Source organism: Euphorbia lathyris, chromosome 9, assembly GCF_963576675.1.
Source record: "Euphorbia lathyris chromosome 9, ddEupLath1.1, whole genome shotgun sequence".
In the NCBI taxonomy this organism is placed as follows: Eukaryota; Viridiplantae; Streptophyta; class Magnoliopsida; order Malpighiales; family Euphorbiaceae; genus Euphorbia; species Euphorbia lathyris.
The window spans coordinates 7948399-7963570 of NC_088918.1; the positions used below are offsets into that span (position 1 = coordinate 7948399).

The 15172-nt window shown below is 33.5% G+C and overlaps 1 protein-coding gene and 1 long non-coding RNA gene across 2 annotated transcripts; one reads left to right on the forward strand and one right to left on the reverse strand.

Annotated features, from left to right (window-relative positions):
* The first annotated feature begins 484 nt into the window (after positions 1 to 484).
* LOC136206231 (zinc finger CCCH domain-containing protein ZFN-like) lies at positions 485 to 7615 on the forward strand. The gene is made up of 7 exons (XM_065997200.1): positions 485 to 942; positions 2136 to 2290; positions 2520 to 2582; positions 3461 to 3580; positions 3965 to 4255; positions 5890 to 6216; positions 7038 to 7615. Exons 1-7 carry the CDS (start codon positions 855 to 857, stop codon positions 7317 to 7319), a joined length of 1326 nt encoding a protein of 441 aa, XP_065853272.1. The 5' UTR covers positions 485 to 854; the 3' UTR covers positions 7320 to 7615.
* A 5983-nt stretch (positions 7616 to 13598) lies between these two features.
* On the reverse strand, positions 13599 to 14292 carry LOC136206852 (uncharacterized). The gene is made up of 2 exons (XR_010676461.1): positions 13980 to 14292; positions 13599 to 13871 (listed from the first exon to the last, which is right to left on the reverse strand). It is a non-coding gene; the product is annotated as an uncharacterized lncRNA (long non-coding RNA).
* Positions 14293 to 15172: the final 880 nt, after the last annotated feature.

The window sequence follows — 15172 nt, forward strand, 5'->3', positions numbered from 1 at the left end:
GTCATTTAGTCCGTCAGTATTCCGTCCTGAGAAACTCCTTGTGGTTAAACATCATCTTAGAAAGAACCCGCACCGTATGGATTCCACCCTGCGAAGACATCCGCCTTCCTATCCAAAAGCCGAATGTCCGACTCTTCTAATTCCTACTAGTAAATTAGGATGCATTGCTTAAACCAATCCCGATAACTGATCCGACGCCAAGTGAACCCTATCCCCCTATCCCCTTATAGTGTTCCTCATAGTCTTTAGTAAATATGCATTTATTCACGAAAATGCAAAAATATGACTACGTGTCGAGAGAGTAAAGAGAGTAAGAGTAGTACAATACACAAGGCGAGTGAAGTACGGAGGGAACGCAAGGGTCGGTTTCAGTGTCAAAAACGCGGGTAGAAAAGCAGAGATAGAGAGAGAAAGAGAAGTGTCTGTGTTTTTTTTTGTTTGGTTGGTTATTTTTCATTCTCCTTCTCTTCTTCTCTTTCCGTTTTTTTTTTTTTTCTTTTCCTCTTTTTTTTTTTTTGTGTGGAGAAGAGTAGACAACGCCTCTTCTCTCTTTCTCTCTCCCTGCACCAAAAAGGAGAAAAAAAAAAATCTAAGCTCAGCTTTCTCTCTCTAGGAGAAGACGAAGAAAGAAGAAGATAATCCTTCTCTTTCTCTATCTAAAACCGTAGCTGTTTTACACGTTTTCAGGATTGCAGTTAGTTTCTCTGTTTCTGGTTAGTTGCGTTTGAATTTGATATTAGTAACAGAGAGGGAGGATGATTGGTGGAATTATGGAGATTCCGGTTGGATGTGGTGGAGTTACGGTTTGGTGATGGAGGATGGATGATCATGATTCTTAACAGTTCATCTTCTATATGGATTTTGATGCCGGAATTCCGATGTCTCGTACTGGTCCTCCTACTGTTACCGAGGGACCTTCTTTGTCTCCGTCGTTGAACGAAGGTCCTTGTTTATTTCTATCTCTCTCGATTGTGTATATTCAAAAATGTAATTTCATTTCGTTTGTGTTTTTTGGAATTGGAGTAAAGAAATTGATGAATGCATTCGACGTGATGAATTTGTTCTAATTGTCTGTTTTACCCTTATCTCTTTGTTATAGTTTGATCATAGATGAAATATGTTGGCGTTGTTAATTTTTTTTAGGAATTTTTGTTTTCATGGAATTTTCGATGGTGTTTTGCTGCTCTGTATTCATTTGAATGTAGGAAAGGGAATTGAACTTGTCTTTGTGTGTTTATGCTGCTTCTCTGACTTGAATTCTCAGTTTTCTCTGTTCCTGAATTTTTGTTTTCATGAAATTTTCGATGGTGTTTTGCTGCTCTGTATTCATTTGAAGGTAGGAAATGGAATTAAACTTGTTTTTGTGTGTTTATGCTGCTTCTCTGACTTGAATTCTCAGTTTTGCCCTCCTCTGTTCCTGAATTTTGGTTTCATCTGTTGCTAAAGTTTATTATGGTGCTGTTTTTAGCACTTCCTCTTTTTGGTGAATTCATTCAAAAGCTGTTCTAGTTGGTCTTGTTATGTTACTATTATGGTACTAATGTGTTTGCTTGATCATTGTTAAATTATGAATTCTGTCAAATTCTTATGTAGTTATGTTTATGGAGCTCCTTAGGCGCAATGATTATTGCGCAAATCTTTTGTACTATTTAAGCAGTTAATGATTCATTTCAATCTATCATTTTGTTTTATCCTTCTTTAATTCAATTCAGATGGTGTACATTTTTTTCATATGGTAATTTATGTTTTCTCCCTTTACTTCCCTTTCTGTCTGATGTCTGTCATTTGCTATTTTAATGAACATTTGAATTTTTCTTTAGTAATTCAACTCGACCTTCCCAATCCACCGACTGATAATTATTTAACTCTTGATTTAGAAAGCAGGAATTTATTTTATACATTTTTATTTTTGATTTCTGGGAAAATAGAATTAAAATTCTGGCAGTTATATTTTTGTTCGTCTCTATGTTCCATTAGTTTGTTTGGTCTGAAAATCGGATTTATTATTTTTTTATGAAGAACAATCACATTATGCTGATTTTACTGAGGAAATAAAAGTGGTAACATTATTCTCTATTTCTTGTTTGACAAGGATTTGCCACTAAGGATAAACCCAGTTACTAATTCCATTTCAGATGCAATGTGGCAAATGAACTTGAGAAATGAAGCGCTGGATTCTGGTTCCTATCCTGAGCGTCCTGGAGAGCCAGATTGTTCTTACTATATTAGAACAGGGCTTTGTAGATTTGGGGCAACATGCCGATTTAATCATCCTCCAAATAGAAAGCTGGTATGAGATGCAGCACGTTTAAACAAATTTTTGGAACGCAAAGTTAAAAGTAAAACAACTTTTATATGCTGCTATATTTATGTAAGAGTCTATATGCACATGGTCACATATTCACATGAATATGTTTGTTTCTTGCTTCCTCACTAGTATACTTAGCATTTTATGCTTACTGTGAACTAAAGTAATGCAATGGAGTTAATATTTTCAATTACACTCTGTTGACTTTTAGGCTATTGCTGCTGCAAGGATGAAAGGGGAATTTCCTGAGAGGCCAGGACAACCTGAATGCCAGGTGTTATATTGGGCTTCCATGTTTATAGTACCATAATCATCGCTTTTGTTATCAATTCATTCCCTCTTTTCTCTACCCATTGTGAAAAAGACAAAGGAGAAGGCCGGAACATGTATCTACTATCATTACATGTTTCATCTCTCTTCTTTACATCAGATTTTATCTGCAAGTTTGAGGGAGGGAAGTACTATTCTAGATCTTTGGTTCTCTCTTTGAAAAGCTACCTCTGCATGTTGCAGTGCTTACTATAATTGTGTTTTCCTCAAATATTTCCCGAAAAAAGTAGGCATTTTTACTTTATTAACTTTTTATTTGGACAAGAAATTTAGTGTTGGAGCTCTAGTTAGTTGCTTGGAAGAGTAAGCATTTTGGAGTTTATCTTCTCTTGATCAAGCAAAACATTAGATTTTTGTGTGGATACCTACACGAGTTGTTAAAACTATTTACTGGTTTTAAACTGAGAATAGTTTTCTTTAAAAAAAAATAGAAAAAAAAAGTTCAGATGTATTTTGTTTCTTCAAATGGTATTGAGGGTTATTCTGTGTCTTATTAAGTAAAACGCAACCATATTTAAAAGTTAAAATTTGAATGGTGCTTCAGAGTTTAAAGAGTAGCTCAGTATGCATTTACTGCTAATTTTGTTGCAATGGCCATGATAGTAATGCATTATAATTGGGAGTTCGAAAATTACTACTTTTACTCTTAACCTCAAGTAACAAATACTGTTTCTTATACTTTTATTGGCCCATGTTGCTGTGATATTTCTAGAAAATAGATGTTCAGGTTGAAATTTGCTTATCCTCTCTGTGGTTTTGGTTCTTGATTCTTAAATGGGCTTTTGGTATGACATACTAATGATGTTTTTAACTGTTGTACAGTACTATTTAAAGACAGGAACTTGCAAATTTGGAGCCACATGCAAGTTCCATCATCCTAAAGACAAGGCTGGCATTGCTGGAAGAGTATCTTTAAATATTTTGGGATATCCACTTCGACCGGTGAGATTTCTTTCTTTCTTTCTTTCTTCCTTTCTTTCTTTTTCCTCAACAAATGAGATAGAGTTATCTTGTTTTATTTGAATAATTTGGTAAAAAAATATTGGGCATGTTCTGCAGGAGAATGTATAGAATGTGGTGGAATGTGCTTAGAGAATTACTATGATGAATGACTCTTTGAAACATATTTATATTATTAATGGAGATAAACCTTTTCTTCTGCTTTATCCAAGTCATCTGCTATCTTCATAATGAAAATCCATATAAGTAGATCTTGGTTAATGCATTAAGCCTGTCTTACCTTTGCAAAAACCTCAAGTTTCTTGCATTGCATATCTTGTGTTTGTAAAGGAAAATTTTAAAAACAAGTATCTTTTCTTTCTGCAGAATGAGATGGAGTGTGCTTATTATTTAAGAACTGGTCAGTGCAAGTTTGCCAACACATGTAAATTCCATCATCCCCAACCAACTAATGTGGTGGTTCCTTTGCGTGGTTCCCCTGTTTATCCTTCTGTTCAATCTCCAACTACTCCTGGTCAGCAATCATACCCAGGAGGACTTCAAAACTGGTCAAGAGCATCTTTTATTACCAGTCCACGCTGGCAAGCTCCTTCAAGTTATACACCTTTGATTTTACCTCAGGGAGTAGTATCAGTTCCAGGCTGGAATACATACAGTGTAAACTCCTTGTGCTTTTGCTTGAATAGTAATGATATAGATTTGATGCACTTTGCTGTTATGATAAGAGAGACTAGCTATTATACTAAAGCACCCTCAATCTATGCTAGTTTAAGTGCTGCTGCTATGCTTTCAAGTTTTAAACCATCATGTCTGAACAACAAAAGTCTTGCCCCATTGTTGTCGAAGTAACTTTTACATGCATTTATAAAAACATTGAAGTGCAAGTTCATCAAGGTAAAAAAGCTTTTGATGCCAATGTAACACTTCAATAATGTGTCAGGGGCTTTTAAGGACTATCAGACTACCTCATAGAGGACAAAGTTGTGCACTACCCTTCCCCCACCATTTAAATTTAAAGCTGATAATACCTTCAGGGTTGGCCAAGATCTAGTAATATAGCATTATACATTTTCAAATGGCAACCATGGGGCTCACAGACAGTGCAAGTTTCATAATGGTTGAGGGCACAAAATGGGCAAAATCTTGAGTGAGAAAGAACAGAGGTCATCGTTGTCTATGTGTCATGGTAATTATCTGTTGAAGTTGCATTTGCACATTTGTTTCCTTTGCATTTTTTTCTTCATTAGATTCATTAATATGGTCGATCGTCTAAGTATGTGGTTACATTAGCATCTATATCTGCTAGACTTGGCTTCAGTTCCAACTGGAATTATGTTGTTCAGCCTTGGCAGTAAAGATTTTCTTTGTTTTCATGAAAAATTTGATAAACCTCGTTCTTCCAGCTCTAAAATCCATTTTTTCAAATTTTTTGAATTCTAAGGCTCCACTTGATTGCCTATTTGGTGCACCTGGATACTTAGTTTCTACTTGGGTAAGATGCTAATGGTGATCAATGATATGGTGCAATTGGTTTGGTATTGCAAGAGTGTTCTTGGGGACTTTCTGGATGGCCATTGAACCTAAATTTGTTGTTTTTTATTTTTATTTTTATTTTTGTAGCCAAGTGTATTAGTTTGTAGGATTTAATTCACTTTTAGAATGGCATGTGGCTACCAAATGCCAATGTTTGATTGAAACTGGAACGGGGTAAATTGTAAATTATATATTAAACAGCTCAATTTCTTAATTAATGATTCCTTAGCTTTTGAATGCCTCTTCTACCTGGTTGAAATGAGCTAGTTTTCTATGACATAGTCTCTTTCAATCTTCTGGTTGAAGTTTCAGAATTCTTGATCTATATACTGAAAATTTTGCTTTAAAACGTCACATTTAAGTATACTATGGCCATTTTGTATACTTTTGAACTAATCTCAGACTGTCTTGCACCAAATAATGTCTTAAGGTACGGGACATCTGTAAATACACTGTCCATGATCTTCTTTTCATCTTCTATTTCATAAGGAACTAAGTTGCACACTCGCTTTAATGAATGTACGTAACCTACCTTTCTATTTGTCTTTTGGGGCCATTTTTATATTTACTTTGCATCTGTAGAAGAAACAAGTGGCAGAAGATCCTTTTTTTTTTTTAGTTTGCGGTCTACTCTCTTATTTTGCAGTTCATACATAACCTTTAAGCTTTCTATATCTGTCGGTTGCATTGATTTTGTGCTCTATGGAAAATGTGAGATATGAGAAGGATGATATGGTTACGGGATGCCAATTTTCCAGGGTCAGATGGGCTCAGTTTCATCTCCAGAGGGTCAGCATCAAGCAGGAAACAGTCAGATGTATGGAACCTCACGCCAGAGCGAATCTTTGAATGCAGGATCTCAAGGGCCCCTTTCTCCATTCCGTTCTGGCTCTGTCCCTGTAGGATTCTACACATTGCAAAGGGAGAATGTTTTCCCTGAGAGACCTGGCCAGCCTGAATGCCAATTTTACATGAAAACTGGTGATTGCAAGTTTGGTGCGGTTTGCAAGTTCCATCACCCTAGAGAAAGGCTAGTTCCTGCTCCAGACTGTGTCTTGAGTCCTATAGGCCTCCCTTTACGTCCAGTGAGTTCTTTTCTCAATGATATATATTTTTTTTGTTTCTATTAGATTGTCGTAAGCAATCATGGCACGTAGTGAAATTTCCTTGTCATGTTGTGGTCAGACTTGCAATAATAAACTACTTTGAGCCACTTATTAAGTTATTATAGTTGCGGGTCATTTTCAGTTGGTTGCTGAAAAATGTTGCAAATTGTTATGATTTCTCTTTTAAATTTATTTTCCATGTTACAAGTCAGAACTACATTCTTTTAAGTGATTGGACCCCTGTTCAGTTACACTGACAGGATGGCTTCAGTTCATTCAATGGATCTGGTTCAAGAATCCATGTCCGAACTTTCTCATTAAGTTTTGTTGATCAAATTACTTGCCCTCTCTAATATAATGTTAAAAGAAATTGTTTGAAGTGGCCTTCTTTTCAATGCTTTTGATAGTTCACATGCTTAAAACTCTATAGCCTCTTCAGGATAGTCCTTTGCTGATATAGCTTGTCCTCTCTGGCAATAAGACAAAAAATTATTGAATTTCGCTACTTTTGTGGATGCGTCAGACATATTCATATACCAACTTATTAATTGATAGTCTGGGAAGAATTAGAAAAGGAGATTTGGTTTACTATAGGTAGTTATAGATTATAGTAAAACATCTATTGTTGTTTCATAAAAGAAAGTTTCCACTCACCTTCTTGTGAGTCTGCTAATGTTCACAACATCTATGTCTATACATGTGAAAAATACATCATTTTAAAAGCGTTTTACTTGGATCTAGTTGCTACTTTTTTTTTTTAATCAAATAAGATTGATAGAGCTGTTATTTAAATATAACAGGGTGAACCTTTGTGTATCTTCTACTCTCGATACGGTGTCTGCAAGTTTGGTCCAAGCTGCAAGTTTGATCACCCTATGGGAATATTCACATACAATCTCTCAACGTCATCTTCATTTGATTCCCCAGTTCGACGTTTTCTGGGGTCATCATCAGGATCTGCTCCATTAACTTTATCATCAGAAGGGCTTGTGGAAGCAGGCTCAGCAAAGCCCAGACGACTTTCACTGTCAGAGCCTATACAGATTCCATCTGGTGATGATAGTATTGATACAGAGGGATAAATGCTGTTTCAAGATTTAAAATTTATAATCTTTTTCGGTCGATAAACAAGCATTGGCTGTAAATTTATTTCCCATTGATGGAGATGTACAGAGTTCATGCCAAGTTGATAATGAAATTCAGTCGACAAACTTGCCTCTGAATTTCCTATTGCTGCATTGTATAATCTGCAAATACTGTCACATTTGGTATTAACCTGTGTGAACATTTCATCTTTCTCAAGGCTCATTTTTCTGATTCATGTTCAATTTTTCTCACTGTTATATAGAACTTCCAGATTGCAAGTTTTGAGACCCTATCCAGACTTTTTTGAATCTTCATCATAGGTTCCTAGTTTGAAATGCTAATTTAACTACCTGCATTTCATTGAAGTCGGTGCTTCTTACTTTCAAGTATGTCGAATTGAACATCATCAAAATTCACATCATAATCTGTCTCTCTTCTATTATTTTCTCCATTGCTGTTTGACTAGAGCTACAAATGTCTGGTATTCTCACCTTGAAAATGTAGAAATTGTTTCATTTTCAGTTACTAAATTCTACTACGATAATGATGATTGCTTTACAAAATTTTTAATTTCATAATTATGTCGCGGATTAGGTTTCTTCCTGCAGAAATTTATATGGCTCAAGTTTTCTTTAAACCTCGCTTAGCGGGGATGCATAGTGCACCGGGCCGCCCTTTTAGTAAAGCATTTGGTGGTAGCTGAACGACGTGGACTCTTGTTACTTACTCAGCTTATCAGATGAGTAACTCGAGGCTTACATGTGCCACAGGTGAGCTTTTAGCTTGGTAGATAGCTCTTTTCAGTTTCATTCACAATTAGCTGTTGAAAGAGATCAATACATAGTTTGAGATCTTGTAACGTGGTTTATCGGTTTATTTATTGTGAGATCATACCAAATCTCGTTTTGCAGGCGGCTATTTGAATTGGCAGGCAATAATTTACCATCCGTGCTTTTTTTGCCAATTTTCTACAAGAAGTTCATCACATACCAGAAGAACATGACACTGTTTCCTTGAAGCTACACTGCAATAATAAGATCTGAAGACCGCTTCGATGCCAGGTTTCAATATTGTTTTGCGGATTGTCCAATTTATTTCAATGGCGTGAAATGCTTTATAGAATATATTGGCATTTAGATTTCCAGCATTGCTAATTTTGATGCACAAGCAAGCATTGACTTGTGTGACTGATTGTTACTAGATTAACATGGCTCGATAATAATGGCATCATTGCACGGTTTGAGACCATTTTCAGTGGTTTTGAATGCCATTAATCTTATCTATTTAATGTTTTCTGTGATCTTGGGTGCAAAATGTCGCGTGAGGATTGTATACTGAACGAAATTGTCCTAAAGTTGGGATAAATTGAACTGACTGTCACTGAAGTTTAGGGTCTGTTGTAGAAAGGTCACTAAATTTCACATTTGATTTCAATCAAGTCATTCCGGCCAATTTGTATGCAAAAACTCATGGAATATTGACATAGCACAGAAGAAAGTTGACTGTATGTCACTTCAACCATAAAAGTAAAACATGTTTGACATGGTGCTTTTGTACATAAATTGGCCGAAATGGCTTTATTGAAATCGAGTGTGAAATTCACTGTTTTTATTGAAAGAAAATGAAATTCAACGGCCTTTGCGAAACAGGCCCTAAACTTCAATTAATATCAGTGCATTCTACCTCCAAAACTGTTAGATTCTTCAGTTTTCTGATCTCTTTGATTTACTCTTCTCCCTCGAGCAGTTTTTTTGTCTCACATCTGTCACTTAGGCTAGTTAATTCCAGCTTTGTTTGCTCATTGTCCTGCCTCTGTCGGCAATCCACCTTTCGCTGTGACACTTCCGGTTATCATGTCAAATCTGTGGTATGTAACTATATATATATAAAATTTATAAATGCAAGAAAAACCATCATCCTGTCATTCTGTGTGTCATTCGTGTGGTGTCAGTTATCGTGTCAGAAATGTTCACCTTTATGGAGAAAGTTGTTTCATGATCCACTCATTTGTACCATTGAAAAGAAAAATTTGAATTAGAGCAATGCATGAATTGGCAAGTTTTTGAGAATTTTTTGGTTCAATCTTGTGTTCTTACGAGGGCGGGCCTTGGCGCAACGGTAAATGTTGTTGTCGTGTGACCGAGAGGTCACAGGTTCGAGTCTTAGGGAGCGCCTCTTGCCAAAAAGTAAAATTGGCTTGGGGAAGGCTTGCCCCCAATACACCCTTGTGGTGTGACCCCTCCCCGGACCCTCGGTTAGCGGGGACGCGTAATGCACCGGGCCGCCCTTTAATCTTGTGTTCTTATTTATGATTACGAAGTTCTAATATTTCCTTGGATTGGAGACAAAAGCCACATTTTGGTTTTTGTATGCCTTAATTTTTTCTTTATACTTCTATTTGGCCTTAATTAGCATGGGATTTGTAATTTTCTGCTAATATAGCCCGTGACTAATAGAGCCGTTAGGCGTGCACCCTACTCTCCGTTAATTGGCTCGACAGGAATTGGGAGGATTATATATATCTGACATGGATGATGATGCATCAGTTAACACAGAATAGGTGATATGCCTGACAGAAACTGCAAGGGCTAGTTTAGATAGAGGTAATAATTTCAGATTTTGTGTTAAAATTGGGTTAGGATAAATATATGTTACATATGGTATTTTTGACATAAATGCTAAGAAAAATGATCATCGTGTCAATCTCCAAATTTTAGGTAAGTAAGAAAGTCAAATTATGTCTTTTCCCTCTTCTGAGAGAGTGTTGTTTTTAAGTTTTTATATGGAAGTGCAGCAAAAAAAATGTTGTGAAATGGAAGAAATTAGTATTTGATGCTTGACCAGTTTTGTCTATAATAACTGCATCCGGCTCTGGTTTGATAACGCTATTAGGTTATGTTATGAACCTATGTTGCATGGAAATGGAAATAGGAATGGGAATGGACACTGCAACGAAATAGAATTAAAATTAGATACTGGAAAGTGTTATTTTTGAAACACAGTTTTCAAACGGGTACTAAAAGTGAAATGGGCATGTATACGGAATGTAGAATGCTTCTAAAATGCCACATAAATACGAACACAATCAAAAAGTAAATCAATATATTCTTTCCCGTCTCAAATTGGCAAAAACACGGTTTGACATCAGCATAATCAAATGGGCAAGTTATTTTTGTATCTCTTTACTTATTCCATCATTGACTTGAAATGTTCAATCAAATTCAATATAACCAAATGTAAGAAATTTATAGCTTACTCTCTCTGTTTCATTTTATTTGTATTTGTCTTTTAAGGTTTCTACACATATTAAGAAACCTATTAATTAGCCTAAAAAGTAGTTAAACATTATTTTATTACCCTCTTACAATTAATGCTTAAATTTCTCTGCAAATTTCTTTCATTTTATTATATGAGGACAAAGTTGGAAAAAGCACATTTAATGCTCATTGAAAAGTGTAAAACGTCAAATAATTTGAAACAAAATTTTTTTCTTAAAACAACAATTATTATGAAACGAAAGGAGTATTTAATTAGTTAATTTCTCTATTCCAAAATTTCAATCTAACATCATGGTCACTGACCAAATGAACATTATTGTTCAAAAATGTTTATTTAGAACATCGATACAAAAAAAAAAAAAAAAAGGAAAAAGATTTGTCTTTAGAGTGGGTGAAGTATCTTAATTTGCCAATTTGATAGTAATCAAAATTACAGCATTTTGTATTAAATAGAAAATTTAACCAAAATAGTAAAGTAATTGTTACTTTGTCAAAAACAAAGTACCCATAATGTCTACCAAAATTAGTAACATGATCAGCACAGAGTAAAAAAAATACTTTTATTTTAGATAATTGCTTGGAACTGTAATGTAAATGTTACGGGGTCAACTCATCGTGTGGCGTTTACTTTTCTCCCCGAAGGTAAGCTAACTAAGAGTTATGCCTCACAATATCTGCAAGAGACACATTTACGGATTAGAGATCATTCATAAACCGGACAAGAAAATGGACAAACATTCACATTAATAGCATACAAACAATCTACACCAATCATACATAATAGCATAGGGCCTAAAAAATGTTTAAGACGGCTCTGCCTTCTGTAGTGTTTTTTACACCAAGTCGAGATCCAGGGGCAGTAGACGTTATAATGTTTCATTCACCACTACTCCTGGTTGCCTAGACACTCTCCTCCGCTCTTTCCCCATTACATATACTCTCTCTATTACAAGCTTGATCTTACAACGACTTTCCCCCCTTTAAAATAACCAGTTTTTAGACTGAGTTAGACATCCAAAATTTGATTTGGGAGTTAAAGAACCAATTTAACCCTTTATTTTTATTAAAATATACATGAAAGTTCAATAACATTTTCAAAACAAAATAAAATTCAATGATTTTTTAAAACTAGTCCTAAATTTCAGTTATCATTGGCCTAATGCATCTGTTGCATGTATTTAGTCCAAAATTTTAATATCCTTTAAACATTTACAAGTTTCAAAATCACATCTTATTCTTATCTAATTGCATTTAACAACTCATTATTTCTCAATAGAGATTGCTGGATACCTAAATTGGGAAACACGTTTCGTCACGTGTCAAAAAGAAAATGTCAAATAGACAAATTACTATAAACTTTTGAAATTTCACAAGACAATTCGAGTCTTATTATTATTAAATGCAATTGACAAGAAGATGAGGTTATTTAATACAATTGGATAAGAATGCGAAGTTATTGAATGCAATTATATAAAAATAAAAATTATTGAATGCAATTAGACAAAAATAAAAGGTATTTAAAAGTTAAAGGGAAAATTGAATTTTTGGATTAAATAAATGTAACATATCTACCATGTTAGTGAAATTGGGTAAATGTTGTATACCAAAATGTGAAATAGGATAAAAATCGTATACCACATATGTAATTTACCCAAATAAATGTAGGTATAAAGGCTTATTCCGTGTCGCGGTATCCAAAATTTTATCATCTTACTCATGTGGTATCATTTCCCCTGAAGTATTCCTATATGTGACATTTAACTCATTTTGAACAACAATTTAACCGACTTGTTATTTTTGTCACATGCACAATTTTTGACATGTGATATACACACATGATAATTATTTCTTTTGGTCCCGAATTGGACAGTTCAATAAATTTATATTTGACAAATTAATATCTCTATAAATTAATAAAATTTCTCGGTCCCAATGTTATTAATTTATAGAGATTTTAGTGTATTTATAATTAAAAAAATGACAAAATATATACATCACTCTTCATATTCTCATAAAAATCCAATATGTTTTATACATTTATCATATGTTACAATAAAATTGCACCAATTGATTGTTAAACTTTGCACAAAATAAATAAATTCACTTATTCAATTGAATAAATTAAATATTAATTCATAATCAATTATATTATTACTATAAAATAGATTAATTGATTAATATAAAAAAAATATATTATATTATATGTGAGATCCATTGATTTTTTTGTAGAAGATAGTTTGCGGATAGATTTATTAGAAATTGGTGATGTGAATTAGTTCGGCGGTGTGCAACCCTCCAACCATTTGCAATGCTCTTAATAACATATCAGAACCATATGAACAGACTTGCATTTTTTTGAAAAATATTAAAAAACATATAATATTTTATATGAATTGGAAAAAAAATCAAATATTTTTATTGCATTTAAAAATATTAACCTTCAATTTTAATATTAAATAATAGAAAATGTTAAAAAAAAAAATTAAACAAGTTAAATCTTTTTTTCTAGATCCAGCGTATAGGCAACTAGTACATGATAAGAAGCAAAAGATTTATGTTTTATAATAATGATATTTGAAATTGATCAAACTTGCGAATATGGAAGTAAAATTACTCTTAGCTACCAATCAACGATAGGGGAAAAATTACATCATTTTAAACGTTAGAGATAAAATTGTTCGTGATTGCTAATGTTAGAGGTATTTTTGTACATTATCCCTATTTTTTCATATAAATTTAATAGAAAAAAATCAATTTCTTATTTATCCATGTATTAAATCTATATGGATAAAGAAATTAAAATAATTCGTATATCTTGAAGGACCCCTAATTCACATTTAGACACGGCTATTGTTATACCGTTTAATAAAAAAAAACAATAGTGGTGTTTCTTATAGGTGGATCCATATTAAACGTGACAAAATACCTATGTTCTACATTTGACATAAAAAACTGAATGCTTCTAATAATTTATCCACGTATATAAGAAATGTTACGTAACAAATAATTATTAGAACTGAATGTTTCTAATAATTTCGGTAATTTTATTGAAACAAAATCAAAATCCATCAATTTAAATAGACTCAAACTTCAGTAAGCATATGGATACATTGGGTTACCTGCCCAATAATACATTCGACCAAGAAAACAAAGATCCAAGATCAGAAAAAACTCAAAGAAATTTTATATTCCCAAAAACTATCCCTTTCAAGATTCAGTTTGCTTCTTCTTGGGCGCATCATCGTCTTCAACAACAACAGGAGGTAGCATCTGCAAAATTCAGTTCATTGAGACAATTTATCAAACACTTCATAGGCATGAAAAAACAACAACACTACAAGCCAAATTAAAAAGTAAAAATCAACGGAATTTCATTACAAGGTTAGGCTTATAGATGTTGTGAACAACGGAGGCGCCGGCGAGAAGAGAAACGATTACAACAACACATGACCATCCTAGCGACGGTGTTCCGGTAGGCTGCTTCGCCGCTGCTCCAAATCTCTTGTTCATTTTTTTTTTCTTGATCTCAATTTAAGAGACTAAATTCTGTTTTGTGTTATAAACTTTTTTTATAAGGCCGTAATTGGGCTTAAACAAGGGTTGGCCCATACGTACACTTTTACTACTCTCTCACCGGAATCCGATCTCAAATAGATATCGTTTTAGAATTATCAATTTAATATTTTTTATAACTTTAATATTTTAAAAGGAATATATATAAAATGATATAAATTTAATTCAAAAGTCTCAAACGCAGTTAATTTAGCCCACATTGTCAAAAATTAGAAAAAAAATTGGTTTGATTGATATTTAACCATCATTCAAACCTTCCAAATATCAATTATTTTTAAAGTATTTAGCGTATTACTAACAAAATTATAAAAATTCAGTTAAAATGCTAAAAATTAAATCTGCTACATATTAAATCATAATTTTTTTTTGTCAAACTGTCTAAAATATTTACTATGTTATTAATATAGTTATAAAAAAATATAAATATTTCAATTTATCGACAAACTTGTTTGGAAGGTCTGATATGACAGTTAAATAACAATCAAACATGTCTTGCTTGAAAACATTAGGATAAAATGCACAATTTCATACGTTATGGCTAAATCTACACTTCGCCTGAAACATTAGTTTAAATTTGGCTCTTACCCTTTTTTTTTTTATGAAGTATATTATCAATGCACTTTTTAACAAAATTTGCTCAAATTTGCTCTTATTTATGGTAAGAGAGAGAAAGTTAGTATTAATACAAATAAGTCTAACCATTGATGTTTGAAAGGTTCGATGTAGCAATTAAGGGCCCGTTTGTTTTACCTACGGTTTGCTGTTTATTGTTACGGTTTACTGTTTGCTGTTGGAAAAAGCTGCTTTTCCAAAAAGCAGAGATTCTCTGTTTTGTAAAAAGCTGCTTTTCGGATGTAAAAGACAAACAGGAGATCACTAACCAAACACCTAATGTTGTTTTTCAATTACAAAAGGCAAACAGGAGGTCACTAACCAAACACCTAGAACTCTCCCTTTTGAAATGAAAAGGCAAAAGAAGCCTGAAAAGGAGCAACCAA

Bases quoted from the DNA above. Each gene is read 5' to 3' on its own strand.
- LOC136206231 (XM_065997200.1), top strand. From the start codon at position 855: ATGGATTTTGATGCCGGAATTCCGATGTCTCGTACTGGTCCTCCTACT. The intron at 943-2,135 runs GTCCTTGTTTAT...ATTCCATTTCAG, and splicing joins GTCTCCGTCGTTGAACGAAG to ATGCAATGTGGCAAATGAAC. The intron at 2,583-3,460 runs GTGTTATATTGG...ACTGTTGTACAG, and splicing joins CAGGACAACCTGAATGCCAG to TACTATTTAAAGACAGGAAC.